Consider the following 19033-nt stretch of genomic DNA (forward strand, 5'->3'; position numbering starts at 1 on the left):
CCAGAGATGAATGATATGTATTTCCGATATGAATTTACTCACCGCCAGAGAGCTCTTTTGACACTGACTGTCAATAAGTCACCACGCATTTCTCAGTCTGCCTCCTTAGGATGGGCAGGAGTGGGATAGTCCAGGAGATCTAGTGAGGAGAAGTCTCCAGAAATATCTAAGAAACCATGAGTTTTAGAAACACAGCTGGGTTCATAGCTGTGTCTCTTCTCAGAAGCCACTCCTGAGCAGCTCCTTTTGGGTGGCCTAGTGTAAGGAGGAAGATGAGAAGGAACGGAAAGAGTTGTCTGACCCATTGACTTACTCACCTTTCTCTGAGATTGGTCAGCAAATGGTGAGGTGTGGGAGGAATAGGGCAAGGAAGATGAGAATGACACAAAGGCCCTTAGGGAGTATTTCTACTCACAACATCAAGAGCAGCCTCACCAAAATATGGTTTCCGGACTGTGGTGTGTAAGCATGTGTCTTCCAAACACTGGACACATTCCCTGCCAACTGCTACAAGGTGGTGGCCCTAGACCACTGACTTCAAAATCTTTAGCAAGTTAGAGAGAAGAAAGACGCACAGTCTTTGAGACCTCAATTTGAGAAATGCTGATTTACACTCTTCCTATTCTATAAATATGTACAATATTCTATAATTATGTACAATCAGTTGCAAAATTATACAGCTTTATAACTGGTAAATGTTTTTTAGGTCATCATAGAAAAAAACAAAATTGATAACAATTTTGCAGGAACTCATGATTTCGATCATATTTTTTTGGATACACACTCTGTGGAACAACCTCTCATGAGGTTTTATGATTATACATTCCCTCTCCCTCTTAAAAATGGCTAAGATAGTCAAATCTTGTTTTGAAATAAGGAAGAAACAGAATTCCCAAGTGAAGCCCAAATGGATCTAGAGAGGAACAGAATTAGAATAAAATGCAAGATTTCTTCCACTCAGCCCCTTATTTGACCTTTAGATTAAACATCCTCTGCTATAGACCTTTTAGAAATATTGTATCAGTAAGCATTTTAATATTATTGTATCCAAGATTTTCATTCTTATCCACATTTAGTTTTAGTACGTACACTACATACTATTAAGATAGATTATAAAGCATAGGATATATGTTCCATACCACAAATAGAAGAATGTACTTTTTGGTATTTCCTCCAACTGGATAGCATGTGTTAGCCACATCTTCAAAGGGAATTCAAAACCTTGGGATATAAAGATGGCATGCTTTGCTTTTCAGGAATTAAGGGGGAGCTGGGCGATGCAGGAGACCAGGGCAACATTGGCAAGACTGGGCCCATCGGCAAGAAGGGTAAGCTGCATTTTCCTTTCCTCCAAGGGTAATTTGAGGCAAATCAAGTGTACCCTTGATATATTCCAAAACATTCCGTATCATGAAAATGGTCCCTTTTCTTTCTTTTAAAATACAAGTTTTCTCTTTCTTCATATCTTGGCTGTTCCTTCCTTACATAAACAATGTGTCTTAAAAAATGTAATAAAGCACTTCAACAAAATTAAACAGAAATTCAGGGACAGAATCAAACCTAAAGTTCTGGTAGTCTTGAGGTTCCTGGGTGGCTCAATCAGTTAAGCAGCTGACTCCTTGATTTCGGCTTAGGTTATGATCTCTGAGTTCGTGAGTTCCAGCCCTGCATCACACTCTGTACTGACAGCATGGAGCCTGCTTGGGATTCTCTCTCTGTCCCTCCCCAGCTTGCATGAATGCTCTCTAAATAAATAAATGAATGAATGAATAAATAAGTGAATAACTTAAAAAATAGTACTGGGGTGGTCTCCATATTGAACTATCTCCTGGGGTCTGCTGGTTGTAATCCTTGATACAGTTAAAATGGGTATCACGACCATGAAGCATATTAAGTAACAGAAAACAACCATTCATAAAACTCAATGCAGCAAAGGGCAGTGGAATTTTCTTTTTTTAAAAAAAATTTTAATGTTTATTTATTTTTGAGAGAAAGAGAGAGACAGAGAGACACAGCATGAGTGGGGGAAGGGCAGAGAGAGAGGGAGACACAGAATCTGAAGCAGGCTCCAGGCTCTGAGCTCTACGCACAGAGCCCAACAAGTCTTGAACCCATGAACTGTGTGATCATGACCTGAGGCAAAGTTGGATGCTTAACCCACTGAACCATCCAGGTGTCCCTGGAATTTTCTTTCCTAAATTGAATGAAATAATAAAGATTCTTCACCTGGGATTTATTAACAGGTTAGAAACTTTGAGTGTATATATTCATGTCTTTTTGTTTTCAGTCCTCTGCCCATCCTGCACAAATTCACTGCTGTCCTGTTATAAAGTAGAGGTGGCTTCCTCTTTATTATCTGAGCACTCTTCTTACTGTCTTCTCATAAAACCCACAATGATAGCAGGTTCTAACTGCTCCTGATGGTCAGCAGTTCATACTGGCATTGTTCCACTTGGTTTGAAGATACCAAACTGAATGAGAATCACAATTTTCTTGCAAGAAGCTCATAGACTATTTGGGAAGACAGGACTTGCTGAGAAAGAATCATAATACTGAGTAACTAAAAGACTACTACAGGAACCAGGTGGGAGAGTAAGGCCAGATTGACATAAAGAACTGACCTAGGTCTTGAAGAACAGTGACATGTTTATGGAAATGGAGGGAAAGACATTCGAGGGGGAGGCAAGAGATACTAGTGCCAGGGTACAGATCTGGGGAAAGTCAGTGCCCCACGTAACAGGATTCCACAGCCTGGATGTGTACCCTGCAGCCTTCCTGCCATGCGGGCCCCAGCCGCAGCTTAGTCAACCATGTTCTTGAGCGGGTGGATTGGCAGAGCCTGAGAGAGGCTGCGGCCCTCTCCATTTGTCTTGGAGGTTGGTATCTCCTCTCTCCCTGTCTTTTTCCAACTCATTCCTTTGAGAATTTTCCTTCAGCCTACATTTGAGGGCAGGGACAGAGGGTAGTGCCACTGAAAAGAAAGTGCTATGCTTATTTTTGATCCCATGGCCTGTAGGGTATGTTTGCCTAGGACTGAAATTCTCATAGCTGGGGAAGAGCTCCATGGACTCCTCAGAGACTATGACTCTTCGCATTTTATGTATTTTGGATGGTTTCACCATGAAGCTGATGAAGCTTTGGCTTCAGAGCCCCACACTTATTTGGGTCCTTCCCAGCTCCCTGATTAGGAGCCTTTGCAACGGGTGCACATGGCCAGATGGCTTGGGGAAGCTTGAAAGTAAGGCATTTTATCCTCAACTGGTTACAATAGAATCCCTTAACATTAAAAAACAAAAACAAAAACAAAGCATTTCCCCTTTTCCAAACCTTTTTATATGTATTTTTTTTCTAATTGTCCCTCCCTATGAAATTTTAATACCACCCATGGACTAAACATCTGTTATGTATTGTGTGTACATTTGTGCTTTATATATAAAAGGGAGCAAGATTTTTCACCCTCCTAGAACCGACTTTTATATCCTTGAGCTGGCATTGTCCTCATCAAGAATGCACAAGTTAACACTACTATCTCCTTTTTAAAAAAATGAAGTTTATTTACTTACTTTGAGAGAGAGAGGGAGAAGACCCAAGCAGGCTCCATACTGTCAGCACAGAGCCTCATGCAGGGCTTGAACTCACAAACCGTGAGATCATGACCTGAACTGCAACCTAAGTCCGACTTAACTGACTGAGCCACCCAGGTGCCCCTACTATCTCCCTCTGCTCCAGCTTCCTTCCATCAGGCTTCTCTTGGTATCAGCTGCATGTGGGAGTGGACAAGAGTATCTGGGGAGCTCGCCAAGAGGAACTTGAGTGGAGGGAACATTTAGTTTGGACATCATAGCTATACTTACATAGTTCACAGGTACAATTAAGTTATTGCTAATAATTTCAGTGTAGGAATAGCTTCCGAGACTATTTCTTCCACTTACTGGGCAGATCTATCCAAAGTCATGATGACAAAGTGCAGAGATCCAGTCATCACGTGAAATGTGTGAGTTGGGGAAATGAAACAACATTTGAAATGTTCAGGGCCAGAGGAAGGCTGTGGAAAAATTTTTCAAATCCAATGGCTCCTATGTGAAAAAGGCTTTACAGAGGTGTTATCAAATTTGACAATATTCTTAATTTACATTCATCACCAATGATAAGTTGTGAAGGCGAAAGAAATTTCTTACATTATTAATAATGAAACAAAATTCAGATTTCTGCTATAAGTCATTATAGCATTAATCCTTTAAGAATGACTATGTGAGGGGAGCCTGGGTGGTAAGCATCGACATTGGCTCAGGTCATGATCTCACAGTTTGGGAGTTTGAGCCCCACATCGAGCTCTGTGTTGATAGCTCAGAGCCTGGAGCCTGCTTAGAAATCTGTGTCTCCCTCTGTCTCTGTCCCTCCCCTACTTGCACTCTTTCTCTCTCAAAAATGAACATTAAAAATTTTTTTTAAAATGGCCACCTGAGTCCAAAAAAAAGGAAAGAAAAGAAAAGAACCTCACAAAACGAAATAAATGGGACCAAATTGAATAGGTCCCATTCACCAAATTGAATAGGACTTTCAGGTCTTGATCTGGAAGAGAAGGGAACCACACTGAGGTGAGCGATGTATTCTGTTCTAATTTTCCTTTCAAGTCATTCATCAATTCATGAGCAAGGCAGCACTATGAGACCAAGAAACTCAAGCAGAAAGTTGCTCAAACTGAGTTGGTATTCAAGGCCTGCCGAAGAAAGGGGGCCCAGGACAGTGGCACTCCTTTTCATTTCAAAAATCAACATTTTCAGTTAGAACTCCCGAAATTCTGAAAAACATTGAATTAAACATAAACCCATTCATGTTTCAAAAACTATTAGCAAGCTAGAAATAGAGGGTAACATATTCAATATGAAAGAGAAGATCAAAAACAGCAACAAAAACCCATTAAAAATCATACTCAATAATGAAACCTTGAATACTTCTCTCCTGAGACTGGGAGTCTTCATCACCAGTTTTAACCAACGTAATAGCAGTGGTTCTAGCTAGAGTAAAACTGCCAGCATGAGAGATGAGAATCACAATCATTGGAAACAAAGAAATAAAAAGGTCATTATTTGCAGATGATGTGAATGCATGTCCAGAAAACACAAAAGAATCTACAGATTGGGGCACCTGGGTGGCTCAGTCGGTTAAGCATCTGAGTTTGGCTCAGGTCATGACCTCGAAGCTTGTGGGTTTCAACCCCCCATCACCTCCCTTCCCCGTCAGACTCTGTGCTTACAGCTTGGAGCCTGGAGCCTTCTTCGGATTCTGTGTCTCCCTCTCTCTTTCTCTGCCCCTGTCCTGTTAGCTTGCTCGCTTGCTCGCTCTTTCTCTCTCTCTCTCTCTGACTCAAAAATAAAATTTAAAAAATTTAAAAAAGAATCTACAGATTAACTATTTGTATTAAGTTTATTACACAGCTTAGCCATACAAAAATCAAGTATGTTTCTACATACCAGAAACGGTTACAAATGAAATTTAAAAGATGCACTTATTATAGCATTAAAATTCTTAAATATCTAAGAATAAAGCTAAAAAAGAAGGTGTCTAAGCCTTCTTCAACAAACACAACATTATGATAATGAGAGAAATTAAAGAATGTTTGAGAAAATGGAAGTAAAACTACATTCAGAGATCGAAACACTCAATATTGTTAAGATGATCAATATTGTTAAGATGACCCCAAAATTTATGTTTAGATCAATGCTATCTCCATCAACATCCCAGAAGTAGCTCACTTGGAATTTAATAAGCCAATTCAAAATTTATATGGAAATAAAAGGCACCAAGAATACTCAAAGACAATCTTAAAAGAGAAAAACAAAGCTGGAAGGCTGAATTTAAACATTTATTTTAAAGTTATATCCATTAAGACAGTGTTAATTTATGCAGAGATAGTTAAATACACCAATGAAAGGGAATGGAACATGCAGAAACAGACTCCTAAATTTGGTTTATGTAAAGTTGACATGACTTTGCAATGGGAAATGATGCATTTATCAATAAATAGCACGAGGTCAATTGGATATTCATGAAAGCAGCCAAACATATGCAGCCCATATGTATGAGAAAAGAATTATAGAGGCACAAATGTATTAATTAAAATGTTATGATTATTAGTGAATTTTGTGGTGTTTGTCTACTCTTCAGTTTTGTGATTTGTTTTTATTAGTATTAATTTTTAAATTTTTTTAATGTTTATTTTTATTTTTGAAAGAAAGACAGTGTGTGAGCAGGGGAGGGGCAGAGATAGAGGGAGACACAGAATCCAAAGCAGGCTCCAGGCCCTGAGCTATCAGCACAGAGCCTGATACAGGGCTTGAACCCACGAACTGTGAGATCATGACCTGAGCCCGAGTCGGACGCTTAACCAACTGAGCCACCCAGGTGCCCCCGTTATTCATTTTTATACCACTTTTCCATTTGTAATTGTGTATTAATTTTCTTAAAAAGTGCTCCCCAAATTGTATACGTTTCAGATAAAATGAATCATGGATCTGCCCCTGGCCATATCAGCTTCATGTAACAACTAGTTAAGAGATGGAAAGATGTAGCCAGAGAGTGCGATGCTGGACTTCAAGATTTCTGAGATGTAGCCATGTTCAGTAAGGTTGAGATCCCAAGTATCTCCCTGGAAATGAGCAGAAGGGGAGGCAGAAGAAGAGTCACTGTCATGAACACGTCCAGAATTCAAGAAGTTCATTTTTCAATGAGTTGTTCTAGATGTTGCACTTTCCTAGATTTAAGTGTGTCGAATACAGCTGAAGCTCCAGCTAGGAGAGTTGGAGGTCCGAATCTTGAGTCAAGTTTAAACCTTTCATAGACTAAGACAACCTGTCTTGGGAGGGTGGTAGACGACAGAGACAAGGAAGAGTAGAGTTCGGTATGATTTTCTGAGCCTCAGGGGGTGAACTTCCACAAATGTTGAAAAAGTAACAGTCTGGAAATTATAGAGTTAATCAACCTTATCTTCTTCAAGCCAATTCCATACCTGCATACCTTTATTACTTTACTCATCGTCATGGTTTATTAGCTTGTCTTTTCTCCCCTATAGACTGTGAACGTCTGGAAGAACAAATGAATGAAAGATTTATTGGGTCTATTCGCTTAAATAAAGATAAGTTGTATGTGGGTTTGGGTCCCACGTTTTATCTTAGTGCCTATTACACAGTGGAAACTCTCTAGATGCTTATTGCATTAAGAATGAAAACGTGAAGGATGCCTGGGTGGCTCAGTTGGTTAAGCGTCCGACTTTGGCTCAGGTCATGATCTCACAGTTTGTGGGTTTGAGCCCTGTGTCGGGCTCTGTGAGTCCCAGCTCAGAGCCAGGAGCCTGTTTCAGATTCTGTGTCTCCCTCTCTCCCTGCCCCTCCCCTGCTCACACTCTGTCTCTCTCCCAAAACTAAATAAACATAAATTTTTTAAAAAGAATGAAAATGTGAATGATAGTATGTTTTATTTCCTGTGATATGGCCCTCTTTTCAACTCTTTATTTCTATAAGTACTACTGTCCCTTATCATCAGTTCCACCATTCACTAAGATTTCTTTCTCTTCCAGAGATATGCTATCAAAATTTATGAGCATGTCCCGGAATTAAAAAAAAAAATTGAGGTTTAGTGTTCTGGCTCACCTGGATTAATTTCATTTTTAATCTATACTTTGAAATTTATTGTCCTCACTTTGTCAGTGGCTCTTCTAAATTTTTCACTGAGTCAGATTAATCTCAACTTTCTGGGCTGACCTTAATGCTGTCACTTGCATGGACAAGGTAGCTTTCTGGATGCCGATATTTCATTTTAGGAATAAGAGAGAATGATTTAGTACAGGCAAATTCAACCTTATAGCAAAATAAATGTTTTTACTTAAGGTCAATAATCCTTTTACAGTGGAAGCATTATGATTTTTTGTTTGTTTGTTTGTTTAAATGCAACCTTTAATTCTTCAAGTTTAGGACAGTAATTACTGACATGTTCCCACCCACGGGCCAAAATAAGTTTTTGTGTATGGCCTTAAACCTGAATTCATTTTTAGGAAATAAGCATTGTAAGCTCACATCCTCCATGAATCAGCTAAGCATATGGCAGAAGCTAACATTGGTTGAGCATCGTCTATGACTTAAGCACAGAGCTAATCCCGTGATAAGATGACATCTTCATATCCTCCTTAACAATCTTCCAATTTTAGGTGCCATTATTTCCACTCAAAAAATGAAGAAACAGAGGCTTACAGAAATGAAGTAACCTGTCCAAATTTAGCTAGCAAGTGTCCAGGATTCAGGCCCTGGTTTTTTGGACTGCCTTGGCTGCTCCCTCTACCACACCGCTTTGATTTTCTTATCTGTCAAAAAAGGCGAGACATTCATGGGAAAATACTAGAAAATAGTCACAATGCTTACATCTTGTCAGACCAAAAAAGCCATTTATCAATTCAAAAATCTATTTTCCACACTATTAAGATCCAGCAGAAGGCTCTTGCTTTGGTGAACGTCTTCTCTGCTCTGATCCACAGTCATTTTGGCCGAAAACCTGGCAGGCATTTCCTTTATTTCACTGTGTGAGTAGGTAATAGTGATCGTGTCCCATTTCCTTGGTCTGTGATGTGTGCTTTGTTTTCCTTAAAACCCCATTACTTTTATAAAGCAAACACTCCATTTAGGCTTCTTTGATGTCCACCACTGGGTTTAGCCCAGAACAAGGATGATAGCAGGGCTATAGTCAACTTTCAGCCCATGATGAATTGAGACAGATCCACATATAAAGAAAGCACACTGTTTTAAAAAGATAACATATTAAACTATGTTCATATGAACTTTTAAGTCCATATTGTGTCTGCTGGTGACAAGGACTTGGCATGCCTTCCAACTACTGATAGCAGTTTTTGAATACTTCGCTTTATGTCATTGAATCATTGGTTCACTCATTTGGGAAGCACCATGAACTGGGAAGTCAGAAATGGTTGTGTTTCAATGCCAGCACTGCCACTGAATTGCTAGCTGTCCATCAACAAGTTATTTTGCCTCTAGGATCCTCCATTCTTTCAGCTGTAGAATAAAGATAATGATAATACCTAGCTTATAGGATTTAATTTGATGATATCTATAAATAATATGAATATCTACAAAGTATCTGGAACAGCGCTTACCAAATGATGAGCACTTAGCAAAGGTATATTCCCTTTCTGCCATTAATATAGTCTCAAATGCTATTTTTATCTTTAACAATTTACATATAAGAGAAATTGAGGAATTTGCAGGACACAATGTAGGGGTGAGAAGATCAATCCTCCTCATCAGGGTGCATGGCATATTTCCCATATTTTTCCAATGTACCTCTGTAGTACATCGTCCCCTACCTTCCTCCCATCTTCACCTGAGAAGTTTTTCATAACCCAGTTCCAGTGCCATCTCCTTCATCCCTCCAGCTGAAGCACTAGCTTGTCTACCTCCCTCCCAGAGTATGTTATCTCCATTCAACATTCACCGTCCCTCTTACAGCATTTATCACATTGTATTGTCATGGATTTCACCATTGCCTTATTTCATTCAAGTGCAAGTTCTGAGGCTTCCTCCTACACACTTAAATTGCACTGTGGGTTCCAAGGACTGCTTTTTCTATTTGGGGAGCCCATGAATGTCTGGCATCACTGTAAAAAGAAGTATCCACATGGGTCAATTTGGAAATGTCCAGCAAATTCTTAGGGCCCTGGCAGGCAGGCTTTCCCGGAAGATCAATAGTCAATATGTACAAGACTCTTTTTTTTGTTTTAGCTTTTTTTTAATCTTTATTTTTCAGAGACAGAGAGACAGACAGAGACAGAGAGCAGAGAGAGACAGAGTGCTCCAGGCTCTGAGCTGTCAGCACAGAGCCCAACTCGGGGCTTGAACTCATGGACTGTGAGATCACTAGCTGTGCTGAAGTCGGACAAGAACTGAGCCACTCAGGTGCCCCCAATATGTACAGGACTTTAATAAAAGACACTCAGCAGCAGTTATGAAAAGAATAGCTAATAAGCAGGCAATATGGGCTACCCTATGGGTTTAGAGTGGCTCCCATTTTTTTCCCTTTTGCTGGTAAAGGATGGGGCTAGGTAGAACCTTAATGCTGACTCCGTTTCCATTCACATTGCCCTTTGGGGCACATAACTAATTCCCTGACCTCACCAAACTCCTACAAAGGTAAGCCCCATACCCTTGTGGCCTGGATGACCTTCAACCTGTATTCATCCCTCCCAATTCTTTTTTTTTTCTTTTTTAGTTCACCATTGAAGCATAAACTCTATTTTACTTCTATCAGGGTCTTCTCTTTTGATTCTCAAGAACTTCAGCCAAACATTTCCTCTTGGAAATCAAAAGCTTTTGCTTTCAATTATTGTGTCTGATGTAGGCTTCAAGGGCTTATTTTGAAGTTGAAAAAAAAAAATCAACATTTTTTTCCCTCTCTGCTTTAATACTCCGGATTCTCTGAGAATTGTTTTCTGGATACCCCTGACTGCATAAGAAAATGGCCACATACAAAGAAGGGCAGAAGAGAAAATTATCAAGGTTGATATTTCAGCATAATATATTTGACACAGCTTTATATTACAGATATTTGCATATATCACATCTTTTCCAAAATATATAAACCCCTTCAAGTCAGAAGTTTAATCTTGTCTCTCTTTATACCTTCTCAAAATATCAAGCCTTTTGTCTTGCACGGAGTAAGAATAAATAGTAAATATTTGAATTAAATTGGAAAAGGACATATATGTTTTTGAAAATCCAAGAATGGAGCCATACAGGAGAATTGGGGATGTAATAAATACACAGGCACCTCAATGTGCTAATCAATTGATGCCGGTATACAAAACAATGGTACTTTTAAAGTTAAAAACGTGCAGAGAATTGTATGAGCCTTTCTCAGAAGGCCATGTTAGTAGGGCAGGTGACAAATTTAAATGTTCCCTACCCATTCTACTGGAGCTCCACATTCAATCTAAATAAATTATGACTTGTTTGATTAGTTGTACCTGTGCAGCCAATGCAAAATCAAATTATTTATATGAAACCAAGGAATATTAGTTGGCAATACTACAGATGAAATTCAAAAACTATTTCCTATGATTTTAAGTATATAAGATAGTGTCTGCTGGAAATAACCTGCCATTTTAGTTCATTGTTCTTTTTGTGGTGATTGTTTTCATTCAGGTGACAAAGGGGAAAAAGGTTTGCCGGGAATCCCAGGAGGAAAAGGCAAAGCAGGTAAGTCTTGCCCATTTTTCTCTTCAGTGTCTGTTATCATTCCAAATATATTCCTCTTTAAAAATAAATACATTTTTATGGAAAAAAATAGTCCTCTCAGTGCCTAACCTGATTTTACTTGGGCTGGGGGAAAGGAAAGAAGGGAACTTTCCTCTCCATCTGCTGGTGACTTTCCAAGCCCTGGGGGAAGGGAATGATGGCACATTCCATCCTAGTCATGCTTAGTGGGAGGAAGCAAACCTAGCACATCGGGGAGCAGCCCTCACTCTCGTAGAGATGGGGGGAAGGGGGGAATCCACTGTGGCCTCAGCAGTAGGATAGAAGTGGCGTTCCTTTCATTCCACCAGCATCTCAACCAGACAGAGGCCCGCAGCAATCTGGTCTGATCTGGAAAGACCCCATGGATATAGAGCATGCCATCAGTGGCCAGGGAGAGTTTTTCTGAGTCCTGAAAGAGTTTTATTTCCAGTGCTGTGTGCAGGGGGAAGATGTAGATTGCTCAGAGGGAAGCTCATGGAGGCGCAGTGAAGACTAATTGTAAGAACTGTTTTAAATTCTTTGTCTTTAACTGTGAACATGGATAAATGTTCGGAAAAGCCACAGATTTCCCCCCACTTTGGCTAATAAATTTTTTTTTGCTCTCAATTGCCACAAAAGAAAGCAAAAGAAACTGATTACCTGAAGCAGCCATTAAATAGATAAAAGTTAAAAGAAAGATAGGAAGGAAGGAAAGAAGGAAGGAAGGAAAGAAGGAAGGAAGGAAGGAAGGAAGGAAGGAAGGAAGGAAGGAAGGAAGGAAAGAAGGAAGGAAAGAAAAGAGAAAAAGAAATCCAGAAGAAATATTTTCAAGCTTCTTTAAAAACTACACTTTTTGGTACTTTATTTTAGTGTCTTAATATGTATTTTTGTATATATCAACCTTTTTCTCAAGTGTAGAGACCAAAACTGGAAATAGCTTCTTGTGTTTGTTCACTCTATTCCTTAAGTCCTAAGGTCCCTTAGGGAAAATATAATATTCCTATTCTGTGTAAGAGAGAATTATGGTGTTTGTAAGTTGCCAGTACAAAAATCCTCCTCCATCCTGAAAGTTGTGTCCCTGTAAAATACCAAGGTCGTCAAATTCAAAGATAAGATTATACAAAACAAGGAGTTGGGGAAATATTTTTAAACATAAACATTTCCAGAAAACATTTCACATCATTTTCCTTACAATTCTTTCTCTGTCTCAGCATCAGCAGGTAGCTGAAAAGGTAAATGAGGAAAGAGGGAATGAATGGAGGAAATTAACATCAGAGTTAGTCCGCAAATGGGGCAAATGTCTCTTGAAATTATAAGTTGAATCTATTCACAAGATTTAAATTTAGTCCTTGAAACATTCAAGGATCATTCAAGCCATCCTTGAAATGGATAATCAGAATTACCATTTGATTTCATCACGAAGGTTTTCTCCTGTCTTGGGAAATTTGTGTGAGCCAGTGAGCAATGCAGTAACAGAAGAGAAGACTGGCCAGAAATTTGTTTTAAGAAAGCTGTCAAGATTTTATTTTGAGATTGGATGGGCACATTCTGTATTCAACAAAAATGCCAAACGGTCCACAGTATGTGTGCAGTGATTTGCCATGATTTACTCTTCACTTTAAAAAACTGGCTTAGGGATGTATTTTAACTCATTCAAAATACTTCAAAAGATATTCTGTAAATTCTTGAAGACAATGTCAATTGGAAACTTTGTTTTAAATAAAAGACTAAAAGTATAGCCATTCACAGAAACATACAACCAGACTAGGAAAAGATAGTAAATATTGAGAAGAGAGCAATTATCCTTTCCAACTGATCTGTGTGTACTTCAACATGAATTCACAGTTTTTGTCATTTAAAAGGCACTGTCTGTGATTGTGGAAGATACCGGAAAGTTGTTGGACAACTGGATATTAGTGTTGCTCGCCTCAAAACATCTATGAAGTTTGTCAAGAATGGTGAGTATACTGTCTTTTGCTTTATGCTGTTGATTCAATCTCTTACAACACTGCAATTCCAGTATTCAAGAATACAATTCCAAGGTAGTTCCAGTATTTTAGTGGGAAAAACCTTGGGTGGGGCAAAAGCCCACTGAGATAGTGTCACTACTTAACAGGTCTCAAAATGTTAATTATCCACTCAGACTCCAGGACACTCAGGACCAGTACCTATATATATTCATACATAATAAGTTTATTTGCCTATAGATAGAAAAAGACACTTTCTGGAGGGAAGGGAATGGAGAAAAGAGCAGAGTTTAGCAAGCCATGCCTTAAGAATAAAAAAGGACAGGAAGAGTCCAAAAGAGTTAGCAACTCAGAAAAGAGAAGTAATAGTAAAAATAGCTACTTTCTTGAGAATTTGAAATAGTGATCACCATGTGGATATTTTGTTAACACTGAAGCTTAGCAAAATTACCTTGCCCAAAGATACAGAGCTACTTACAGGAAATCAGGGATTTGGCTGTGGGTTTCACTGATTCCTCTACCCTCAGTAAAAACCAACAGATCATAACTTGTTTCTCTGAATTGTGCAACTTCTCACACTAGCCATTTTTGTTATCCTTGGTCCATTTCCCCCTTGTAGTTAGCAGTGAAACCCTTAAAGCAGGGCCTATGTGTTCTCCTCAGAGACAGAACAAATGAGGAATCGATGGTAGTTACAGTTGAAATTGGTTTCCTTTGTTATACGTTTATTTATTGCCATCCAATTCTGTTTGTTGTACATTATCAGAAATACACGTATTCCATCTCGTGTTCATCTTCATCTTGGAATACTCTTAGAGACGTTGTCTCTGACATGACTTGGATTCTCATGAACAACCCAGACCCTTGAGGTTCAACATAGAGCAACAGTGTTTGACATATATTGGCATGCTCACAGATTTCTTGGCAAATTTTAACTTATAGACCCTAAGAAATATATGCACACACCCCCAAAGCCTAAAACATACTTAACATATTGTGAGCTCAGCATGATTCTGAGTCCCCAGTTCTGTCCTGAAGCTTACTCAGTAGCTCAGTACTTCATGTATCTGGAGTGAACTATTGATGGTCTTAATCTATGTACATGTTCATAGCCCAGGAATTAGGCCCCCAATGGAAAAATTCCTGTATTTTTCTGATATTCATTCAATAAGCTCTTACACCCTGTGTACTGTTGCAGAGTGGTAAACACATGGACATCATCCTCAAGACGTTCATAGTTTAGTACACGAGACATGCAGACAAACAATTAGACTCGAACGCATTGAGTGATACAAAAGAGGAAGAGAGAGGAGCAATGGAAACACGGAGAAAAGTGCACAAGAGCCCCGTGTCTGTCCAGAGACATTAGAAAGGCCCTTAGAGGAGAAAATACTTCCACTTAGACCTAATGACCAGTAGGAGTTTTCCAGGTAAAGCAGTGAGAAGACTTTCCAGGCACGACAGTCATTGAAGTGAAGAGAGAAGGACATGCTGTTGGGACTCTGTATGGCAGAGCATAAAGTGGGATGGGACAATAGTCTGAGAGGAGCTGAGAGGCAGTTTGTGTGACAAGTCTTTGTCAAAGACAAAGACAGTCGTGTGGAAAGTTAAGGAGGAAGGACAGGGAGGACAAATGGCAAGACTTTGTTCTCCATTTGAAAACTATGAAGGTGACAAAAATATTAAACCAGTACCTGCCTCATAATAGGGGCTTGCAAAATAACTGTTGAACATCAAATCAATTAATTAACTTACTTATTTATAAAAAAATTTTTAAACATTTATTTGTTATTGAGAAACAGAGAGAGACAGAGCATGAGCTTGGGAGGGACAGAGAGAGGGGGGAAGACACAGACTCTGAAGCAGGCTCCAGGCTCTGAGCTGTCCGCACAGAGCCCAATGTGGGGCTTGACCTCACAAACCAAGAGATCATGACTTGAGCTGAAGTTGGACACTTAACCGACTGAGCTACCCAGGTGCCCCTCAAATAAATGAATTTAAATACAGCAATGTTATATATTTGCTTTTTCCCTTTTTGAGATGCATAATCATGTTCACTTTTTCCTCCCTGCAAAGTCATTGCAGGGATTAGAGAAACTGAGGAGAAATTCTACTACATCGTGCAGGAGGAGAAGAACTATAGGGAATCCCTGACCCACTGCCGGATCCGGGGTGGGATGCTCGCCATGCCAAAGGATGAAGCTGCCAACACCCTCATTGCTGACTATGTCGCCAAGAGTGGCTTCTTCCGGGTATTCATCGGGGTAAATGACCTTGAGAAGGAGGGGCAGTATGTGTTCACGGACAACACTCCACTGCAGAACTACAGCAACTGGAGAGAGGGGGAGCCCAGTGACCCCTATGGTCATGAGGACTGTGTGGAAATGCTGAGCTCAGGCAGATGGAATGACACAGAGTGCCATCTTACCATGTACTTTGTCTGTGAGTTTGTCAAGAAGAAAAAGTAACTTCCCTCGGGCTACACATTTGTTTTTTCTCGGTGACTACCATTGCAGTTATCTTTATCCACCCTTTTCTTTCTAATTATGCCAAATTCATTCTGACTCAACATAAGTAGAAAATGTTGAACTGAGGTTTGGAATCTCCATTGCCATGGTCTTCTCTGATGATTTTGAGCATTTTCATACACAGTATATTATGGAGCCAATAGCTCACGGAGTTACATGGATCCTGAGAGAGCTTGAATTACTAGCTGTGCAAGATGTGGTTGTCCATGTGTCAAATGAAATGTTCTCTTGGCATTTGCTCTGCTACCTCTCCCAAGATTCCTAATCCACTGTCTATTTAACACAGTGGATAATTGGACAGTTGGTTGGTGATGACTAGGCTAACTTGCCCTTGCTCAAAGCCAGACATATGGGAAAGCCTTCTGTTAGTAATGTAGAGATGTTATCTGTCTTTGAAGCCAAGATCCCCTTTTCTTTTATTGGTCACCCACCATGTCTATTGCCACACTTGCAAGGTCCTCTTGTTTGCTCGGAAATAAGAATACTTTCAACCCCAAGCCTCTGTGTGAGAAACTACTAGCCTGTGACCTTTTTCCAGACGATATGGAATCACACGGAACTTCTGTGCTTCTGATTGATAGCCTTCATTGAGGTCTACCAGGAGGTTGCTTTGGCCTCTTTCCATAGGCCCAAACCTTAATCCTAGGGCTATAGGCTCTAGCTCTGATTTGAGGAAAGGGGAGCTTTAGAAATTGAAAAGAAAAAAGAAAGGGAGAATTTTTTCCCAAACAATATTACTTATAATCTTGTTAAATTGCCTCTTGCTACTAATATGGCTTCATTTTTCTGTGTCTTGGGTGTATCCATATCAACTTTCCTCCCCTCAGACATGGGAAACAAAGGAAGGAGATTGTGAAGCCTTTAGAAAACTCTAGAAGCTTCAAGCTGCTACCAATGTCAAGTTGCTAAGTCCTCTACTCCTTGCCTCTAATATATCACTTATGGTGACATTTCACTGGAGACCTTTTACTTGCCATAACTATATGTTATAAAAACCCCATACCAGGGAGGCTCTTTGTAGTGCTCTGATATCACAGGAATGCGGCAGGTGTGGAGTTTGGAACATGCCTCAGACTCACGTTTATTGAGCTGGTAAAATTCTACTTTGAACTGCAGATCAAAACTCAAAGCAGCTTTCATTTCAAATTTGAAAATAATATAGTCAACAAAACTCTAGATTTTTCCCCTTCTAAACTGCTGCACCAGCTATAGTTTGTGACATATGATCAGACTCTTCAAAATGCTGGCAAAATGGTTAATGAAGTAAGAGAAACAGATCAACAACATATGTTCACCTTCAACCATCTGTCCATGATTTCACCCATGACTAACTGGTTATGAGATAAGATTTAATTAGGTTATTTCTGTGAGCTTATTGAGAGTCACAAACTCAGGTCCTACAGGGGCCATACAAGATGACATAAATAAATCCAGTGGAAAGGAGGGGGGGGGGATCTTAGTACTGAACACAGCTTATTCTTCTAAAGAAACCAGCTGCTCTCAGTCACTGCTATTTTTTTTATGGAGATCCAGTATCACTACATGCTCTGATATTTCAAGAGAAGTCATAAAGCTGGAACTTCATAATTTATATCCATATTTGAAAATATTGGCAATTAGTCCATTTTTACCCCAATTTTAAGTCATACAAAACAATCCCCTAGCCAAAAAGCTGAACTTTTTATTTCTCACCTCTGAGGAAAAGTTCTGAACGTTCTAACCATGTCGAATGTCGTTAGGATACAATGATATCAAAGTCAAAGTCTCCCATTTAAACTTCAATCAGTTCAGCTCAATTACAGGAATTTGTCCAGTGTTTGCCATTCGTCAAGTTAATGAACTAGTTACTTATTCAGACTTCTGAGAGTGTGGCATATGATATTTGGAAGGCAAGGCAGTTTAATAAAAAGTACAAAACAGGACACTATATCAAGGCCAGTAACCTTGAGTGGAGCATAAGGAAAAGAACCTAGAGACAGTTGGGGGAAAAGAAAGAGCTAAAAAGAAAGGGGAGAGAGAATGGACAGCAAGCATTGCTTAGAGGCCACTAGCAGTGAGCTCCATATTCTGATTTGCTCTAACTGGCAAAAATAAGAATATTTATTGTATGTACTATAAGTACTATTATTATCATTATTACTATTAAAACATTTCTTTCAATGACTCATTTTTGCTAGCAATGCTTTCAAGAAAAGATGACAGAAGTCTAAGGTACCACACATTTAGATTTACTATAAAACTTGCTTCAATTTTATGAAGCCCTATGTGCTTTGCATATAACAAAATAAATACTCTCACACACCATTTCTCATTTGATCCTGATACGCTTTGTGCAGTAGAAAGGGAAGACACTTTGCTGCCATTTTCCCAACGAGAATACTGAGGCCCAAGGAAGCTAACCAATGGACCAAAGTAAACTCATTTGGGAGAACAAGACCAACCTGCTGATCAGAACTGTCAATCCAGGGGCGCCTGGGTGGCTTAGTCTGTTTAGCGTCCGACTTTCGCTTAGGTCATGATCTTGCAGTTCGTGGGTTCGAGCCCCGCGTCGGGCTCTGTGCTGACTGCCAGCTCAGACCCTGGAGCCTATTTCAGAGTCTGTGTCTCCCTCTCTCTCTGACCCTCCCCTGCTCACACTGTCTCTCTCTCTCTCTCTCTCTCTCTCCTAGAAATAAAAAAAAAAAAAAAAAGAACTGTCAATCCAGTGATCTCTTCAGCCTGATCATGTTAAATGGAAGCTCCTTCATGATTCTCTCATGAGAGCAGGCACTCAAATTCTTTCTCTTGATTATTTTTCAAAGCTAAAGATTAGAGTCAATTAACAGACATGCTGGAAATAAACTTGCCTTGCAAATTTGGTGTTCACTGGTTAATTTTTTAATCCATCAATGTCTTTCCATGGCATTAGCACTGAGGAGGTGACTTAGTACTGCCTCCATATAGTCCTGCAGATAACCACCGCTAAAGAGAAAGCAAAGCAGATGTATGAAAATCAAGATTTGCTCAAAATGCAAAAGAGCAAACAATTTATTTGCCCCATAAAATTCATGAGAACTCCCTTAAATAATTAGCACTTAAAATCAATTTTATTGTTGTATGGAAACCAATTTGACAATAAATTATATTAAAAAGTATAATAAAGTCAATTTTATTCTCAAAAAGTTAAATTTGTACTCAGCTTTTCAGGGATACATCTGTGTACCTCCCAAAGACTACATAAAGTTTCCATGGGAAGAAAATTTAAAAAATACATTGACAACTT

General features: G+C 39.4%; 1 protein-coding gene across 1 annotated transcript in view; it reads left to right on the forward strand.

The window, feature by feature from the left end:
* Nucleotides 1-18430, forward strand: part of COLEC10 (collectin subfamily member 10) — a 39670-nt gene extending 21240 nt beyond the window's left edge. The window contains exons 3-6 of the mRNA XM_077778936.1: nt 1257-1328; nt 11205-11258; nt 13139-13234; nt 15320-18430. Coding sequence (XP_077635062.1) covers nt 1257-1328; nt 11205-11258; nt 13139-13234; nt 15320-15711 — 614 coding nt within the window. The 3' untranslated portion in view covers nt 15712-18430. The remainder of the gene's footprint in view (nt 1-1256; nt 1329-11204; nt 11259-13138; nt 13235-15319) is intronic.
* The last annotated feature ends 603 nt before the right edge of the window (nt 18431-19033 follow it).

Source organism: Crocuta crocuta, unplaced genomic scaffold, assembly GCF_008692635.1.
Source record: "Crocuta crocuta isolate KB4526 unplaced genomic scaffold, BGI_CrCroc_1.0 scaffold448, whole genome shotgun sequence".
NCBI lineage: Eukaryota > Metazoa > Chordata > Mammalia > Carnivora > Hyaenidae > Crocuta > Crocuta crocuta.